Here is a 20,282-nt window from a genome sequence, read left to right as displayed (position 1 = left end):
CCCTTGGCCCTGGAGCCACACCTGAGGTATTGCAGTCCTCATGGACATCAAAGCCCACCGCCTGGGGCACGGACAGCGGGAGCGCTGTGTACCATGGCAGAGCTGTGACATGAGTGGCATAAGCTGAGGTGAGGAAGGACAGCTCCCACGGGTTATTTGGTGAATGGAGGCACAACATGCTTGGGAGAGACCGACAAAGAGGGTGGGAAGTGGGGGATGCCTTGTGTGATGTAGGGGCAGCTCAGATATATACGGACATTCTGAATGAGACAGACAACTGATAAGGTGGGAGCTTCTGTGTGGGTCAGCTTCTGAATAGGCCATCCAGTCTGATGCTCACCTGGACCTGGAACTCCCAGAAGAGGAAGAGCTGCTCAGGGATGTGAAGGCCAGTGTCAGCCTTGGCCATAGTGACCATGAAACTGGGGTCTCCCAGATCCCCAAGGATGGGAAGAAGGAGAGTAGCAGAGAGCAGACCCTGCACATCAGGGAATGAGAATTTGGCCTATTGAGGGCACTGGCAGGTGGGGTCCAAGATGGCAGTGTCAGGGCCCTGGGCAGCATCACCTGCGACCTCCACCCACACCTCTGTCCATGGGCCCAGGAGAACATTGTAGCCTAGGCCTGAGTTTCAGCCCCAGCTTGATCTATGCTGTAGGGCTACTGGTCTCCAGACACAGCCATAGGCGCAGCCTTGCCTGTCCATGGACCTTGTTGATTCGGACTTGCAGGCTCACTTCCCAGCTTGATTCTTTATGGGTTGCACAATGGAAGGACTCTGTGGCCCTCCAAGTGCCAGACCCCAGCTGATTCATGGAGGCCTAGGGCCTTTCTGCTTCCTTTCTTGCTGTCATCCCTTGGTCAGGTTTTGGGAGGAGAGGAAGGAAAAGCAGGGGTGGTTTCCAGGTGCCAATGATTGAAATGGGGGAGCAGAGCCATCACATGTGAGATGATCTAAAGGCTATGCCAGTTCAAAGCTGTTATCTTCTGCTGCTGTCTCAGAGGCCTTAAATCTTCAGCAGGAACCTGGAAGCTCTGAGATCCCTCCATCTCCCTCTCTTGTAGCAAGTAAGCTGATAGGACCCCAGTCACAGGCTTTCTTTCAGTTCTGTTTGCAGCCTAAAGCACCCCCATTGGTCTGCAGATATGCCAGGAAACTTGCATAAGGAACCCACTCCTGTGCACAAGAATGTGGATGTTCCCAGGAATGTCTAGGAGGCGTGGGATACCCACAGATGTGTTCAGGGAGCTGGTCAAATGCCTCATCTCCATTTCTGTAATGGTGGCCTAGATGCCTGGGTCATGTGTCAACTCTCTCTGTGGCTGCTGACATTTACTGAGCAACCTGGTCTGACCTCAGGGCTGGCCCTGCTTGGAGCTGGGCATTGGACTACAGACCTCCTGAGCTCCCTTCCACCCTGAATTGTCTGATCAGCGTATGATGTAGGGACCCTCACCACCAACTCGATCTCTTCTTGTACAGCGTGTGGCAAAGCACAGGCTCCTGGAAGGGCTGGTGGGCAAGAGACTGTTGGGGAGTGTCTAGTCCAGCCTCCAGGCTGGCTGTGACTTTGAAGAGCAAAGAAGAGCTCCAAAGGTGCAGATCACAACAACACTCCTCCTAGTCCATTTTATTTTTCCTCAGGCTCAGCCTAAAGCTCCCAAGAGGCAAGTTGGGGCTGTTGCCTCTGTCATATCATTGGCCATTGCAGAAGACAGCTTGGCTCCACCATCTCTCCAGGTAGCTGGAGGCTCTTCTTAGGTGGCCCCATGCCTCCTTCAGCAGGCTGGAGAGGCCCAGTTCCCTCAGACTCTCCTCACAGCTCGTGCCTTAAGCCCCTCACTCCACCTTGGCAGACCTCCTCCGGACCTTCTCCAGTTTCTCCACTCTCCTTTTGAAATGGGAGGCCCACTGGCTCATACGGCATCATCCTTCTGCCCAGGCCCTACTCAGAGCACTCCTTAGCTGGCCAGGTCTCTACCCATGCTGCTGCATGGAGCTGTTGTGCAGCTTGTGGGTTGGGATAAATACAGATAATAGGTGAATGGAAAAAGATTAAAACAAATCTAAACCCAACCCAACAGGCAATGCAAAGGCAATCACTTACCACCTCCCACAAGCAGACTGACACCCAGCCAGTCTCCCTTCAACAGACACCTTGAACGACAGGAAACTCCACCTTCTTCATCCTCTGCCCGAGCTTTTATTGCTGAGCATGACGTCATATGGTATGGAATATCCCTTTGGTCAGATGGGGTCAGCTGGCCTGGCTGTGTCCCATTGCCCCCCAACTTCTCGCCCATCCCCAGCCTACTCTCTGGGAGGCAGCAGAGTGAGAAACAGAGGCGGCCTTGACGCTGTGCAAACACTATTCAGCAACAACTAAAATGCTGGTGTGTTACCAACACTGTTTTAGGCACCAATGCAAAACAGAACACCATAGGGGCTGCTACGAAGGAAGTGAACCCCACCCCAGCCAGACCCAGGACACTTGAACCAGGGTCCCAAAAATGGACACAGTAGTGTACAGGTGGCTTGACAAGTGATGGGCAGGGGAGACAATAATTTCCCTCACTCTTTTGGCGAGGCTCTTCTTTCTACACTCCAGGACACTGCTGGCCACCTCTGCTACCAGGTAGCCCTGGATCATGCGGATCACTGCTGGATCGTGTTTTGCCTTCTGTCCCCCAGCACCACCAGGGCTGTTTCCTCAGAGGTGCTCTCTGGCCAGGCAGTCCCCTTCCCCTGCCACTGCAGGGTATTGGTCTATCCCAGGCACAGGATCTGGCCTTTGTCTTTCTTGTATCTCACAAAGCCCCTGACAGGACAGTCCTTCTGCCTGTTAGGTTCCCCTGAATGGCATCCCAAGGCACAGGAATGGTCCTCCCAATATAGTGCCATCAACAAACGTGGTGAGAGTTGCCTCCTCCGGGTCATGGATACAGGTGTTAAAGTGCACAGCGCCCAGGAGAGTCCCCTGTGCAGCCCCACAATGCGCCAATATGTCCCACTGGCCTCCAGGTAGGGTATGGCCCCTTCACCACTGTGCTCTCAGCCTCATCATCCAACTGGTGTTTTGCCCATCTCTTTGTCTATCCATCCAGACCGTACTGTCCTAACTTGAGTAGAAGAATATTGAGGGACACTGTGCCAAAAGTCTTGCTGAAGTGCAGGTAAACAACATCCACCGTGCTCTCCTCGTGCACAAATGCACTTCCTTCATCATGATGGCAATCAGGTTGGCAAGGCATGATTTACCCTTGGGAAGTCCATGCCAATGTTGTCCTTTTTTAGGTGCCCAGGAATGTCACCCATGAGGAGTCATTCAATGGCACGCTCCTCATCAAAGTGACCTTGTACAGCCTGTGGTTCCCTGGGTTGCACTTTTGGCCTCTTTAGAAGATGGGTGCAACATTGGTTTGCCTTCACTCTCAAGAGACCCCTACCAATTCCATGACCCTTACAGAGGACATTCCAAAGAAATATCAGTCCTCCCCTGTAACTTCCTTACCACTATTCTGCCTGTCTTACTGTGTATTTGGTTTCTCTAGTCTTTCATATACTTACACGTGTCCTGACACAATGACCATTTCTGAAAGTCATCTTTTCAGATGCAGACTGCCTAGGCAAAGGCCCTTTCCATTATGCTCCACTTCTCTCCTTCCCGTACTCTTTGTTCATCAAGATACCCCTCCCCTATGCAGCTGCTTTGAACTTCAGGGAGCTAACAGCTTGCCTGTCCTCCAGTAGCCTAATTGTCTCTTTAGCCAATTCTTTAATTGTGTTTATCTCTAACTTTTTAGTGTCTATCACAAACATTTCTCATAAGACTGTCCCTTGTAGAAAGGCAGCCTCATTAGGGGCAGCTTGTACGTCGCATGTGGTTGAGGAGTGTGACTTATTGTTTATGAAACTTCATCATGATTTTCCTTGCTTTGCTTGTAAACAGGAAAAATTCTTCTGGGCCTGTGTGCAGGCAGTTCTCTAAGGAGAGCAGGGGGGAGATGATGCAATGGAGCTGTAACCTCCAGCTGTAGAGATCAGTGGAGAAGTCTGAGGCAAGGAACAGAGATGTAAGCCCCAGGTGGCCAAGGTCAGAAGTGGTGAGGTTTGAGAGGTGAGGAGCAAGGGTGTCCATACAGTGTCAGACCTCAAGGCACTGCATTTCCTAGCTGTCCAGACCTCCAGAGGAGACACTCTGGATCATCATCACTTCTTCTCTAAACTGAAAAGTAAGAAAACCTACCCTTTAAAAGAAAAAAATCATGGGTATAGGTGCACTTTGAAATCTTCCTCCTTAACTACACTATGAAGTTTTTCTAATTAGCTGTACAAGTCTTGAAGACTTGAAGAGAATTGCAGGAAGAAACAAGGCTCATTAGGGCTTTCTGTATCTTAATGAGCCCCATGGTGTGTTTGAGGCTGAGCCCATGAACCTCAGCTACTGAGAGCAGACTGAAAGAAACTTCTCAAGAAGTCCAAGTCAGAAGCAAAGTGCCTTGAAGCATTAATGGGCCCCACTGAGGGCCATTCCTGACAAAGACTCCCCAGGGACTCGTTAGAGCAGATAACTGGAGGCTGTGATTGCAGGTAGGCAAAAGCACTGTGCAGGTGGCTGTAATGCTGAGAAAACCCTTGGTTTGTTTTATGCAGCAGAAAGGCCAAGCCCTGATCCTCAGGCCCTGGGAAGGCAGATCCTGTCCCTCATGCATGGCTCAGGGCTCTTCCTGGGTCAGCAGGATGTGAGGGTGAGCAAGGCCAAGCGTAGGAAAACTGTGCAACACCTCCCAGCCTCCCCAAGCAGAGGTGAGGAAGAAACCAAGTCTAGAGCCTCAAAACCAGTTTTACCTGGTAGGCCCTGGTGGCAGAGGCAGCTGACAAAACCAAGACAAGAAATACCTTGGACCTGTTCAGCCTTTCAGCCTTGCCAGAGCACTTGGCTATCTCTACTGCAGGCTGTCATAACCTGTCCCATGCCTTATCTCTTCCCCTTCAGGCTGTTGATGTCCATCTTGCTTTCTCACCTAACTCTCACCCCAGCATTTCTGTTCCTTCGCTGATGTCTCTCCAGCCTGGCTGGTTTTCCCTTGAAACACAACGCCATGGGCTGATCCGGGCTCTCTCTGGGTGACCTCTTGCACCACAAGGCTACCCTTTGAGTGACATTTCTTTCTCAACACACCCAGTCTGAACCTTCCAAGCTGCACTTTGTCAGGTTTCCTTCTCTTCCCACTACCAAGAAAAGCTCCATCATCTCTGAAGCCACCCTTTAAGTAGGTGCACTCTACTACCATAGTGCCCTGAGCCTCCACTTCACCAAGCTAAAGAAGCCCAAGTCCCTCAGCCTCTCCAAAGAGGCCCCAACGCCCATCCTGGCAGATGTCCTCTGGGACCGCTCCAGTTCTTCCCCACTCCTCCAGACCGGGGAACCCCACACCCAGACACACTAGTCCAGATGTGGCCACACCAGTGCCGAGGCCAGAGGGATGAGAACAGCCTTGCCTGGGTGGCCACGCTCCTCCTAATACAGCCCTGTATGTAATTGGCCTTATTCACTGTAGTGTTTGCTCTCTCAAATGGTATTTTAAATGATCCTGCACCGAGGCTGCGTGCCCTTCTTACTGGGGACGTAACAAACCAGAACCTCCAGGTACAGAACAACAACCAAGGCACGTGCCTGCTGCTGGCTGTCAGATTCTCAGGCAGAAGTGATGCCACAGCCGACATGCCAGCCATGTGTCTTCCTGATGGCCAATGACCCCAAGAGATTGGAGATTCCAATGACCTCACACTCGCTTTCATGGCCATGTGCCTCCTGCTGGCCTATGAGCTTCTCAGACATAATTGGTGTCAGAGTGATAGCCTAACCCATCAGCCTTCTTGTGGCATGTCAACTGACCAGCCAGAAGTAACCTCACCATGATCTTCCAAGCCACGTGCCTGCTGCTGTCCCGTCACGTACTCAGGCAGAAGAGGTGTGAGAACCCATATCCGAGCCCTCTTCCTGGACGGGCCTACCAGGTACTTAGGGAGAGGGATTCTCACAATCAACATGGTTTGCTGGCCTGTCAGAGACACTGGCAGATGTGAGGGTAAAAGCAGATATCCCAGCCATGAGTCAAGGGCTGACCTATCAGCTCCTTCAGAAAGAAGTGACCTCACAGTCCCTTTCCCAGCCGTGCTCCTGCTGCTGGCCTATCAACTCCAAGGACAGAAGGGACCTCGCAGCCACCTTCCCAGCCTTGTGCCCCCTGCTGTCCCATGAGATCCTGAGGCACAGCTGATCTTACCATAGCATTCCCACCCATCTCCTCCTTGTGGCCTACGAGCTCATCAGATACAGGTCACCTCACATTCCTCTCCCAATGCCATGCGACTGTTCTGGGACCTCACGATCCCTGCCCCAGTCCCAGGGGGCCAAACAGCTTACGTAAAGTTGAGGAGAGGTGACCAAGATGAGGGGAGTAGAATGTGGGAAAGAGAGCTTCAGGGATTCGGTGTTGAGGTTGGATCTTAGGGATTAGAGCTCACCTTTCAGGGTTGGGGATTAGGCAAAGGCTTAGGGAGAGAGTTTGGTGTCCTGCTGAGGTTCCCTGGCTAGTGTTAAGGTGCGGGCTAGCATGGTGGGTTAGGGTTTGTTTAGGGCTGGGGCGAGGGCTAGGATTAAGGCCAACATGTTAATATTAGGGGTAGAGGCTAGGGGCTAGGCTGAGCAACTGGGTAAGTGTAAGGGTAAGGGGTTATGGCTTTGGGATTTGGCTTAGATGTAAGCTTTGAGGTTAGCGATAGCCTAAGCTCAGTTAGGTTAGTAACAGTGGATTACTGTCAGGGGGAGTAGGAGTATTTAGGGGTAGGGTTAGGGCTTAAGCTTACTAGTTAGAGATAGTGTAGGGTCTTAACAGGAATGTTTTCACAGTCAGTGTTTTCACAGCAACGTCCCCTTAACCCATTTTACCTCTTCAAAATCTTTCGTGTCTGTTGGTCAAGCCCCTCTTCCCTCCCCCAGATCTCCCATTTCTTTTGCCCAGGCTCCTCCTGACCTCCCCAAATGTGTCGTCTTGTTGAGGGCGGCTTCCTGATGACCTTCATGACCTCAGAGTATCTCTCTCCCTGCTGCTGCTGACCAGTCAGAAGTGACCTCCCAGCCACCATCCAAGGGGACATAGTGTCTGTTGTGCTTGAGAGGCCTCTTCACAGCCTACCCAGCAGCACTGGAGGAAGGTGATGCCCTGCACCACCCCCGAGGTTCCCTGCCTGCAAACCCACTCATACATCCGAAGGATTCCTGCATCACTTTTCCCACATGGCTGCTTCAGTTACCACAGGACAGCTTGGATGCAATGGCCACCTCTGTGCGGGCAACTGAAGCAAGTCCAGAATGTAAATTTTAGAAAAATGTTGAAGCCTATGCAGAAAAGGAAACCTATGTAATAGCAGAAAAAGTCCTAATTTCCAGCTTTTAATGACCTTTTATGAAATTTTGCTGATCACGGAGGGATTCTGCTAGTATCTAGCTCCTCAGAGGACTTTGTACCACTGATGGAATTTCATCCTGATTGTCCAGCCAACTTCCCATGCACTGCATTGTCCACATCTTCAGTCCACATGTCAACAGTCCGCTGTAAGGAGACTACGGAAAACCACATCCAAGGACTTGCAAAAGTCCAGGTACACAGCATGCCCTTCTTTCCCCTCCCACATGGGTTCAGCAATCCTTTTCTTGTCCTTCAAGCGATGGAGATGGCTGCAAGAGCATTTTCCCTGTCCCCTTGCCAGGGACTGAGGGGAAGGTGGTCAACCTGTAACACTGCCCATCCTCCTTTTTGCCCTTCTTGAAGATGGGTTTGAGATTTGCCTTTTCTGAGGATCTTGGAACCTCCCTGATCTCTCTGCCCCTTCCAAGATGTTTGAGAGGCCTCATGATGACATCAGCCAGCTCCACCAGCAGCTCTCTGCTGCGTCACACACTAAAACCCGTCTTCATATCCCACACTTGCAGGGGAGTGCCCAGGACACCGCACATGCCAGTCCAGGTCCTCTGGGCTGGTTCAAAAGAGAAGCAGAAGTGATCTCCTCCCGCAGGCCCACAGCTCCCATGGGCTCTCCGTGCACCTCACAGCTTCCCTGAGCATTTTTCTCAGTGTCCCCCTCCCCCAACCTTTCTAGTCCACAGGCTGTAGATAAGAGGAGTGAACAGGGATGTGAGGATGGCGTAGATAAGGGGCTTTGTCAAACTCTCTCAGGAGGGCTGTTCTGGGCATCACACACCCAAGGATGAGGGTGTCATAGAAAACAGTGGCACTAGTGAGGTGGGAGAAGCAGGTGGAGAAGTCTTTCTGCCTGCCTGCCCCGGATGGGAGAGACCTCAGGGTGGCAGCTCTGATGCACACAGGATGACCACGTGAACAGGAAGGGGAGGATGCGATCTAAAAAGCAGGGCATGACAGCAAAAAGCATGCGTGTCACAGTGCCAGTGTGTGAAAGCTCCAGCAATGGGGTGAAATCACAGAAGAAGTGGTCCACTCCACTGGGGCCACAGAACTCTATCTGGGACATGACTGAAATGATTACTGTAGCTGACAGAAATCCCCCTAGCAAAGGAGACAGACCTGGCAGTTCCTGAGTCTTGCAGAGAGCAGGGGGTGGCACACAGCCGAGTACTGATGGTGGGATGTAGTCACCAGCAATAAACACTCTGTACATGCAAAAGGACATGAGGTCCTTACAGCTCCAGTGCCTCATTGCCTCCTCACCCACCTTCCACACAGCCTGCTCATGAACCTGGAGACTTCCTGGGGTTGCTGACAAAAGACCTTTTCTGTTTCCTCTCCCTGAGCAAGCAGCTTGCAACTTCCAACACCAGGTCACTCCTGCTGACTCCTGCTCTGATCCTAAATGACAAAAGCTAGTCCAACCTGTTGTCTGTCACAGAGAGGACCTCCACAAACCCAAGCTTCCCCTTCATACAGAGGACATAGTCCTCGTCCTCCCTGCTGCTTCATGGGCAGAGCCTGTAGCCCTCCATTGCAGCATCACAGCTCAGCAAGCTGTCCCACCATGTCTCGTTTAATCCAAAAACGTCACAGTTCTGTGACAAGCCATGAGTCCCCAGCTCCTCCTGGCCATGCACTTTTGGGTCACAGTACATCAGCTGTGGCAGCATAATGGAGCACAGACTTCTCTGAAGGAAACCTGAATATGCATCCTGACCAGAAGACTATTGAACATACAGTTCTTAGGGCTGCGCTGTGCTTCACGTATAGCACAGCCATCAAAGATCTTCTGTGCTGCAGAAATCCCTTGGCCACAGGACAACCTCAGCAGCATGTTGTCACACAAGAGCCTGCAAGCAGGTCCCACTCTGTACTGGACATTACGTCTCCTGCGTGGCCTTGCCTGTATCTAACCGTGCAGCAAGATGTTCTTATGAAAACATCATTTCTGTTTGACTGTTGAGATGATGAGTAGAGTTGGGTTTTTGGTAAGAAAATCCTACAGTAGCTTGAATGACCGAAACAGGAGACTGTCTTCTATGGATGGGGTCTGCATGCTTTGCTGCATTCACGTAGAAGGCCCGTTCAATGCTACACCACCTGGGGTTCCCACCATCTAAAGGGACATGAAATTGCCTCTGTGATACTTGCCTTCTCAACCTAGACCCAATGAACACCATTTTAAAAAATGCCTGAGAGTCTAAGTGCCTTTCTGACTGGGATCACAAGAGAGCAGCACCTCCTGGGGAAAAACACTCTCTCAGCACCCTTGGATGCAGCCCCTGTGGTTCCCATGGACTGGTAAGGGTGTAGTTTGCTTGAGTAACCCCGGGCTTGATCCCCATCCACTGCTGGTTGTTCTCCTCCAGAGTCCTGCCTCACAGCACAGAGGCCTGGGAGACCTGGCTGGTATTAAGCAAGGCTGTGACATAGAGAACCTCATATCTACGTCTACTGTTATGAAATTCAGCAGTGCTCCTGCATTGTCTCTTTTTTCCTCTTTAACTCTTCCTGAAGTACCCAAACGTCATTTTGGTGCCCTTGAATTCTTCTTTGAGTTTCCATTGAGTTTTCAAAAGGGCCATTGCTGTGCTTGGAGGATGCTGTCCTTGAAGACAAGATGTATCCAAGCACACTGTGAAAATTCTTGGTCTTTTCATTGATTGGATCATCAAGAGAGTGAGTGAAGATCGCTGTGTGACATGCTTCGTGTTCATGCAACGCCTGCAGCTTTAGGGTAGACAAGGGACAGACCTTGCCTCTCTGATGGCATCTGATGACTGATGCCTCTGACTCATCGTATCACTCAAAGGCCCACAGGAACCAAATCATTCACTCTGTGATGCCACCTGGGGCACCTGTGACTCACCCACCCTGAATGGGAATTGCTTTTCTGGAGGTCCTGTGAGGTCCAGGCCGGCCTTGGCCTCTCATGTATTTCTCTGGGCCTGGATTGGAACATTAAATAGAGCACCTACCCTGAATTCTGTTAGGCAATGTGGGGACAAATATGGGACAAATGCCATTGTATTCAGAGGAGGTATACTAAATGCAGCCAATGGAAAAAAGAGAGACCTAGCTGTCCCTATGGTACTTGACGGCAATCGTTCATATGAATACCTGCATAAACTGCCATGAAGACAATGAGAAGGAAAAGGTTCTTTTGGCCTTTAGCGAGGCATCAGCTGTCATTTCACTTAGCCAAAGGAATTTCTCACCCAGTTTATAAATGATGTCTGAGATGCTCCCTAGTCTCTATGAACTTCTAAGCTGGATCTTGCAGTTACCTACATAAATCTTGGACCACCTCTGGCAACTCAAATGTCACCAGGTATTTGTGTCTGAACACCTGACTCCTGCCTTCCATCTCCATTAATTCAGATGGGAGCTGAGACAAGGAGCTCCCATGCAGGTGCGTATTTGGTGCCTACCTGAAGAGAGTCAAGAGGACTCCCACCTCCTGTGGCTTTGTGGTGTGCATGGGAGGGAGCTGAGCCTCCTTCAAATGCCATGAATAGAAATGCAGGATGAGATGCCTCCACTGAGTGAGGGGGATCCCTTCCCTCAGCAGGTGTAAAGGAGATCCCTACCTGTCACTCTCTGGGTATCCCGTCTAACAGTAAGAGCAAAAAAATTGGCATGTAGCTATAACTTTGTCTCTTAGAGGAGAATGACACTTCTGGAAAGAAATGTCTCTTTGCAGCTGAGGGAGGGAACATCAGCGATTGCTTCAGGCTGTTTGCCAGCAGGTTCCCCTGGAGCCCCAGGGGCACCTGGAGGGAGCCCAGAGGGGGCAGAGAAAGTGCTGCCTTGGGCTGGTCCTCTGCTGCTGAGCTGGGCTGGGCTCCTGGCATGGAGGGAGCTCCTGGCAAGCGGGCAGCGCTGCGGAGAGACAGCTCTGCCCAGGAGCAGCTCCTCTGCAAAGTGTAGCAGGGCTGAGGGCACTGCCTGCAGGCACCGAGGGGAAAGGAGGGAAGGGAGAGGGAGGTTAAAGGCAGTCTGGGCTGTGTGGAGAGAGGAGAGCTGACTTGGAGAAAAATCTTCACAACCCTTAACAGGGTAAGTCTCTGGCTGCAGGGCAATGCAGCTGTGGTTCCTGGAATGACCTCCTAAAGCTGGCACATCCCACAGCCTATGGGATCTGTCAGGAGGGACTCTCACAGTGTCTCCAGTGTGGAGAAAAAGGACGTGCTTTGGAGCACAGCTTCCCTGCTGCACCCTCAGAGGGACAGGGCATGTCAGCTGCCTTCACCTGGGGATGGCTGCAGAGTGTGAAGGTGGGTGTGCAGGCAGGGGTGCCCAGGGCTGTCCTTCTGAGCAGGGTCCCTGCACCCCAGGGGGCTGTGTGCTGGGGCAGGGACTCTGCCACTGGTCAGGGTAAGTACTCAGCCTGCCTGGGGAACTGTAACTGCAGAATGGGGAGAAGCTGTGGGTGGAAGAAACAGCTTGCAGCAGGGCAGGGTCCTTCTGCTGACAAGAGGGTGCTGTGTGGGTCAGGGCTGCTTGTTGCTCCAGAACATCCCCCAGGACATTTCTGAGGGCACTTTTCAAGGGGAAGCTCAAAGCACGGATTGCTATAAAGTTATAGGAGCTTTCCTGAGTCTGTGTTTTCTGTTTCCTAGTTTTGGGAAATATGGGGGGAGAAAAGCAGAAGGAGCTGTCATGCTTGAACAAGTCCCTGAGACTCCTGAGCTGTAACTTGGAGTGATCAGTAAGTCTGATAGGAGCCTCCTGAAGTAGAGCACAGGGACTGAGAACAACTGCCTGGCTGTGCTGGTGTCTGGGAGGTGGCATGCACAGCTGGGGAAGGGTAACTCTTTCCTGAGACTGCAGCTGCCTCTCCCCTTGCCTCTCTGAGCCTAGACTGCATTTTTCCTTGTTTCCCCACTTGTCTGTGTTAGTGCTATTGTTACGTTGTTGCTGCTGTCAGGTTCTCTGGGGATGGGAGTTTCAGCTGCAGAGTCACACACTGATCTTGTGGGTCCTCCCATGCAGCTGTGTCCATGGGAAGAAGGTTACAGGTGTCCAAGCTCTCCTCCAAGCTGTGGGGCTGTGGGCAATGCAGCCTGTGTCATTCCCTGGCAAATGAGCTGACTCTCCCTTCCTGAGACACCATCATCAGGACACTTGGCTACCTCCTTGAGGTGTCCTTCCAAGCTGTGAGCTGCCCTCCAGGACGCAGATCTGTCCCATAGCATCTTGGTGTTTCTGAATGCCCCATGGACAATCAGAGAGATGCTGTGACTGAGGAAATGCTGTTGAGTTTATGAAATGAGCCATCTGTGTTCTTGGCAAGAAGTGGGGTGCTGCAATCTTGAGATAGGGGGAGACAGTTTGTGGTATGCAGCGGGTCTCCCTGCTCTCAGTAGTGCCTGGAGTGTTTTCAGGTTAACATGGGATTGTGATTAATGTCCATCTCAGAAAGGTGCAAGCTCAGGGTAGCTGGCCACAAGAGTGACAGACCAGCTCCCCTCTCTCTGCACTAAGCCATAGGCAAACCTCTTGCCTCGCAGGACACACTTTGTTTTCTCCAAGTGAAGTAGAAATTATGAGTTTCTGAAATCCAGGGAAATGTCCAAGTGAGGTGGGGGAGAGCTATAAAAACCCCATGATCTCAAACAATGCTTGGATTGTGGTTTCTTAGTCCTGGGAGTGCAGATGCTGACAAGCACTTTTATATTAGGAACAGTTTCATCTCACCAATTCAAACACCAGGACTGACCCCCTGACTGACACCATTCCCAGAAACCCACTGCTACAGAGCAGGGCTGACTTCTTGGCAGCCAGTGGGCAGAGGTCCTGCTCCTCGTGGCACACTTAGCCAGCAACAACCAGAGCTCCATCCACAGAGCTGAACAGAGATCTCACTGAAATGGAAAAAAATTGGTGAACAAGTATTATGAGAAATGGCTTTGATTTTAATCAGAGAATAATGCCCTGACTTGTCACTGTCCTTGCCTTCTTGTTCAGTGCTCGACACCCAGAGACAGCAGATGTCCAACAGCAGCTCCATCACCCAGTTCCTCCTCCTGGCATTTGCAGACATGCAAAAGCTGCAGCTCTTGCACTTCTGGCTCTTCCTGGGCATCTACCTGGCTGCCCTCCTGGCCAATGGCCTCATCATCACAGCCGTAGCCTGTGACCACCAACTCCACACACCCATGTACTTCTTCCTCCTCAACCTCGCCCTCCTCGACTTGGGCTCCATCTCCACCACTGTCCCTAAAGCCATGGCCAATTCCCTCTGGGACACCAGGGCTATTTCCTACTTGGGATGTGCTGCACAGGTCTTTCTGTTATTCTTTTTTATCTCAGCAGAGTTTTATCTTTTGACTGTCATGGCCTATGACCGCTACGTTGCCATCTGCAAACCCCTGCACTACGGGACCCTCCTGGGCAGCAGAGCTTGTGTCCACATGGCAGCAGCTGCCTGGGGCAGTGGGTTTCTCCATGCTGTGCTGCACACAGCCAACACATTTTCACTACCCCTCTGCCAAGGCAATGCTGTGGACCAGTTCTTCTGTGAAATTCCCCAGATCCTCAAGCTCTCCTGCTCAAATGCCTACCTCAGGGAATTTGGGGTACTTGCAGTTAGTGTCTGTTTTACATTTGGGTGTTTTGTTTTCATTGTGCTGTCCTATGTTCAGATCTTCAGGGTCGTGCTGAGGATCCCCTCCGAGCAGGGACGGCACAAAGCCTTTTCCACCTGCCTCCCTCACCTGGCTGTGGTCTCCTTGTTTGTAAGCACTGGCATGATTGCGTACCTGAAGCCCCCCTCCATCTCGTCCCCATCCCTGGACCTGCTGGTGGCAGTTCTGTACTCGGTGGTGCCTCCAGCCGTGAACCCCCTCATCTACAGCATGAGAATCCAGGAGATCAAGGGTGCTCTGAGAAAACTAATGACTGGATGCTTTTCAGAAGGAATAAAGTTCCTGTTGTCTTTTGCATAGTACTCAAATATCTTTACAGGCCCAACCTTTCTTCTGGTGTTTTTTTAGGCTGATTTTGGGGTTTGAGTCTGACTTTTGTTTGCTGGGTTTTTTTTTTGGTTTACTCATCTGAATGCTTTCCACAAACAAATATCTTTATACCTCTGGTTTCTAATTCACAGTCTATCCAAATTTTGTGTGCCCTGGAGGCTGTGCAAATAAGGAGCTGTACTGTCTGTGTATTTAACCTAAATAAAGGGCCCTGCAGTGACTTGTTCTTCTGAGATTCTTCCTCCAAGACCTTCTCTGCAGCTGCAGGGAGCAGTGCCTGTGTGCAGAGGGGAAGAAGAAAAGAGTCCTGGCACAGCGGCACTGCCAGGGAGCACCAGCGCTTGGTCTTTCCCGAGCTGCTCTCTTCCCACTTCCATGCTTTTCTTCTGAAACCTTTGGTTGGTGGAAGGCCTGAGTGCTCTTCAAGCTTGGTTACAGTCCTGCTGTGTGGCAGGCCTGTGGCCGCAGGCAAGGACAGGCAATGGGCACTTGTGTGACAGAGCTGGCCTCCATTGCAGCATTTCCATCATACAAGGGGATCTCCTCAGGCCTTGTGCCACAGATGCCCCCCAGCCCTGGGGCTCAGCCCTCTCCACCCCCGAGGAGCTGCTGTGCCCTTCAGAGGGTCTGGGGCTGTGGGGTGAGTGCCCAGAGCTCTGCCGCACCCTGTGGTGGGCACTGGTGTGGGGCCATGCCAGACTGGGCTGTGCTGGGGAGAGGGCAGGGGAGGTGGAGGGAGGTCAAGGGAGGTGGGGAGAGTTTAGGGGGAGCTGCGCTGTGCTGGAAAGTGCCCAGGAGAGAAAAATATCAGTGTGGAGTTTGCAGTGTGAGACCATGCAGGGCGAGGACTCACACCGGGGGGTTGTGGTGCAGGGACAGGGCTTGTGGCAAGCATGGGAGACATGGAGGTGCAGAGGAGAGGAGGATGGTCTGTGCCCTTGGTGGTGTGGACAGATGGGGAGGGTGGCTCAGGGTCCTCCTCATCCCCAGTGTCTCTTATTGGTCATTTGCAGCACTTGCCGGTCACCCCAGTTTTAAGGCTGAGTCTTGCTGTGAGGCCATCTCCATCTTCCTGCTGAGCCAAGGGCTGCTTTTGGGGAACAGACAGCCCTGCCCAGCCTCTCTCCTTCCTCAGACCCTGGCAGACCCTGGAGCAGAGCTGTCTGCAAAGCCTCACGTGGGACAAGGCTTCAGCAGGGCAGGGGTCGGGTGCTGGGGAAATTGCAAAAGTAGGAGGTTTGTGGGGGAACTGTGATCTGAAGGCTGCCATTGGGATCACAAATGGGGGAACCTTCCCCATCCCTGACTGCACCCTTTCCTGTGCTGTGTCTGCAGAGTGGGACCGTGTATGGGCAGTGGGGCTGGGCCAGCACAAGGACAGGCGCCATGAAGCAGCTGCCAGGAGGTGTCAGCAAGGACAGGTACAAAGCAGGAATTTCTATATATTGCATTTGTTGTGGAGGCATGAGCGTAGGAAAAGAAAAATTCACTTGGAGATGTTGGTGGCAAAGGAATTCAAAAGCAAACAGAAGAGCTTTGGCCACTTCTGAGAGACCAAGGCTGAACAAGGAAAATGCAGGGCTCCTGCTGAATGGGGAAGGGGATTTAATAACAGCAGACACAGCTGGGGCTGAAGGAATGAATGCCTGCTGTGCCTGACTCTTTACTGAAATGGTCTCCAGGCCCCTGTGCTCAGGGAAAGGCTTCAAGGAAGAGGAGAGCATGCATTGGCATGAAACTCGGGAAATCCCGCAAGGACAGATGCCAGTTTCTGTCCCTGCAGGAGACTAGCCCTGTCAGTGGCTCAATTTGGGGGCTGCCTGGCTGGAAGGAGGCGTTTTGGAAAGGTCTTGGTGGACAGTGAGATGGACAGAATGCAGCCGTGTGCCCTGGCAGCAAGGGAGGACAGGATCACCCTGGGCTGTACGAACAGGAGCACAGCCAGGTGATTGAGGGAAGGGATTATACCGAACACTGTGTCCAGATTTCAGATCCCAATATAGGAAAGAAGTTGGCAAGCTGGAGCAACTTTAGCAAAGGGCCCCCATAATGGTCAGAGTCTGGAGCACTTTACCTGTGAGGAGAGGCTGAGGGAGCTGGGCTTGTCCAGCCTGGAGAAAGGAAGATCTTGGGCTAAACATGTAGCAGCATTGCAGTGTTCCCAGGAAGACTGAGTCAGGCTCGTGTCCATGGTACAAGACACAAGGACAAGAGGCAATGGGCTGAAACAAGGGGGTTGGTGTACATATAGTGAAATACATTTCCAACATGAGGATAGCCACATGCTGGAAGCTGTTTCCCAGGGACTTTGTGCCAGCTCTATCCCAGAAAGTGACCAAGGCATCTTTGGATAAAGCCCTGAGTAATCTGGTCTAGCCCTGCTTTGAGCAGTAGTTTTTTTCCAGAAAGCTCCTGAGGTCCTTTCCATCCTGAATGATGCTGTCCTTCCTTCCCCTTCATGTTTTCAAATGAGGGAAAGCTCTCAGCTTCTCCCTGGCAACAGAAGTAATTCACATCAGGTGCAGGGCTGATTTTTATGTGCCCCCATACATACAGCCCTGACCATATCAAGAATCCTTCAGTAGGTGTTTGTGTGATTTCCCCAGGACTCTCAGTATCTATTTAAAAAAAAAAAAAAAAGAGAACGAAAAACAAGTCAGTCACCTTCCAAAATATAAATATATGCAACACAGCATTCTTCATCTATGGTAGCAGACTTGAAGTGGTGGAAGGGGTAGCAGGGCATCCTGCTGAAGTGAAATAAGAGGAGTTTTGATTTTGAGGTGGCAGAAGGAGGACATGTATTTCAGGGCTGGCATACAGAGAGAAATAGAAGATTCAAGCAAGAGTGGGGCTGTGATAGTTTGGGTGCGAGAAGAGCATGATGAGGGTATTGGAAGAAGGCAGACAGGTTGTGGGCAACTCACAGGCCTTGACCAATCCTTGCTTGACCACAGCTTTGTGTTTGAAGCAACAGCCAGTAAGGACAGAAGGGCATCAGTATGGCTTCGGGAGATGCCAGGGTCCGCATGCGGTGGGGAAATGGGGACGTAGCTAAAGTCTGCCGGGAAACCAGCACAGGCGTAGGACAGTGTAGGACAGCCTGCAATGGGGATGACTGAGGGCATTGCAGCAGGTGAGATCACCACCAGCCAACACAATGGAGATCCTTATCCTCTCCACCCTGGCTGCTGTCTCTTCCACTGAGGCCCATGAGAAGACACCAGGTCCTTACAGCCCCAGGGCATTGTTGCCTCCTCACCCACCCTCTGTGGATCCTGTCCTGCACTCAGCATTGCTCACCCCCACATCTCACTGCTCCTTGGAAGAGACGCAAGCATCCCAGGAGGTAATGGGACCCCTTTCCCAGAGGATGGGAGTCAGGGCTTGGCTGTCCTGCTTGGTGAAACACATCAAGGGTTTTCACAGCCACATTCCATGCTTGGTTTTCCACCTCTAAGCAGTGCGTCTGACTTCCTGCTTCACCAGCTGCCAGGGATAGTCCCTTTTCTGGTCATTCCCTCCATGGCCTTTTCAGGGATGGCCCTCACTGGGGCCCACTAACATGCTTAGAAACTTGGAGGCTTGCTGCTGACTTTTACTTCTCTAGGGGTTTCTTCAATCTTTCAGGACCTGCAGTTCAGGAAGTCAGCACCAGAGGGCTCATTAACATGCCAAACACCCTAACAAGTCAAGTCACTGTGCATTATTTTCCTTTAAGTCTTCAATTCTGATGTGGTTAATTAGAGCAGTTTCAGGAGTATAATCAAAGTGAAATGATATGAACGCTAAGCAACAGCAAGAAGAAAGGGTTTCTTTTTCTCCACGTTATTTCTCTGCTTATACATGAATTGCTATCAGCAATCTCTAATCGATATTACTCCTGTGCAACTCTTAATGCACTGTGCATAGATAAGAAAATCCAGAGCCTTTATGTTCCACAACCTGTGGTCAGTCTTCACCCTTACCCCCAACCTACCATGTCTCTCATCAGCTACCTGGGACTTGGAGCAGCCCTGTTCCAATCTGGGCGCTGTCCACTGAAGTCTGTAGCTGTAAGTTTCAGCCCATGGGCACCAATTCCCACCTGTTTCACTTGGAGAATGAGTGGTGCACAGACGCAGAAGGGTGTTTAATTGCCAACATATGAAAACAAAGGAAGGCAGAGTTCAATTAAAAATAAAAGACATTCCTCAGCTAGGTATTAAGTCCACATTGCCTCAGTTGAAGTCTACTTTCTACAGTGGATAACCTTAGACCAACAGAAAACATATTTTGTGTTTAGTCACAGATCCCAGGACCTCCCCAAACATTCCCTGTCCTGGAGTTTGTTTGTTTCTCCATATTCACTCTTGCACACAGTGTGTCACACGCTGAAGTCACGAGCTCCCTCAATTCGCAGAGGGAAGCAAAGAGAAAAAGGGAATGAAATGCTCCCTTTTGAATAGCCAAATCTGCACTAACCCAAACATATCCGGGTTACAGGAACATCTTCAAGCAGACTCTGCATCATCTAGACACACTTGTTTTTCATTCGGTGCTTGGAAAATTACAGGTGTCTCAATTGTAGATGAAGGCAGGGATGAGAGTGATCACTTCTAACAGTAGACACCTTGTGTGCAATTGCAAAGGCTTCCCTTTCTAGTCAAGGGAGAGATATCACTTGTCTCAGCCAAGAGGCTTTGACACACCCTGCCTGTCCACCAGCTCATGCTCCAGAAGTTCTGCCATTGGTCCTGCCTCACATTTCTTGGTCCCACATGAGGTCTTCAGCTACGTCAGGGTATCTTGGAGACGGTGGCCACTCTTGTGTGGGAAACTGCATCAACCCTTGAATGGAGATGATGGGTACATAGTGAAACATATGCAGAAAAGTGCTGAGGGTAATAAGTGTGTAAGAAGTATTCATTTTCAGCGTTTTGAGGGTTTTCTATAAATCCTCAGGATTGCTTTCTCTATTGGTCATTGACATGGAACAGCAAGCTGATCACCCTTTTTCTCCCTCTATGTAAATCTAGATTTATACAGTCATTTCTGAAATGCATTACCTATGAAGACTTTGAATGGAGAAACTGTTCCAAGGAAAAGTTTATATTAAAGCATTTGACATCTGCATTTCATATCTAAACAGAGCTGAGAGCAATGGAGGTTGGAGAGCTTGGATAGAGCCCACTATTATTTCTTTGCTACCAAGCAATGTCCAAAACTGGTAGCACTTCCCTCCTATCATCCCTTTTTTGAGGTGGCCAAAACTTTATGGCCTATACAATGGCATAACATCATGGCCCTCCAAGTGCCAGACCCCAACCGACACACCACAGAGGCCCAGAGCACAGCCAATGAAAGGAAATGCCATTCCTATTTGATAACCTGATAAACTTGTCCAACGAAATGGCTGCCTTGGTAGTTGAGTAAGGCTTTCGACACTGTCTCCCATAAATCCCTCACAGAGGAGCTGCTGAAGCAGAGGCTGGATGAGCAGAAAGTGAGGTGGATTGAAAACTGGCTGAATGGCCACGCCCACAGACTGGTGGTCAGTGGCACAAGGTCTTGCTGGAGGCTAGTCACACTCCAGCCTCTCTAGATCTCTCTGGATTGCAGTAGTGCCCTCCAGCATACTGACTGGTTCTTTGTCATGGTTTAACTCCAGCCAGCAACGAAGCACCACACAGCCGCTCACTCACTCACCCCCCACCTGGTGGTATGGCGGAGAAAATTGGGAAAAGAAGTAAAACTGGTGGGTTGAGATAAGAACGGTTTAATAGAAGAGAAAAGTAGAAACTAATAATGATAATGAGAACACTAATA

The 20,282-nt window shown here is 50.9% G+C and overlaps 1 protein-coding gene across 1 annotated transcript; it reads left to right on the top strand.

Annotated features, from left to right (window-relative positions):
• The first annotated feature begins 8,441 nt into the window (after positions 1-8,441).
• On the top strand, positions 8,442-14,444 carry LOC115337584 (olfactory receptor 14A16-like). The gene is made up of 2 exons (XM_030005958.2): positions 8,442-8,458; positions 13,499-14,444. Exons 1-2 carry the CDS (start codon positions 8,442-8,444, stop codon positions 14,442-14,444), a joined length of 963 nt encoding a protein of 320 aa, XP_029861818.2.
• Positions 14,445-20,282: the final 5,838 nt, after the last annotated feature.

The sequence above is a fragment of the Aquila chrysaetos genome, assembly GCF_900496995.4.
Source record: "Aquila chrysaetos chrysaetos chromosome W unlocalized genomic scaffold, bAquChr1.4 W_unloc_5, whole genome shotgun sequence".
In the NCBI taxonomy this organism is placed as follows: Eukaryota; Metazoa; Chordata; class Aves; order Accipitriformes; family Accipitridae; genus Aquila; species Aquila chrysaetos.
Note: the sequence above shows the minus strand (reverse complement) of the source record. Positions and strands in the feature narration are given on the sequence as shown.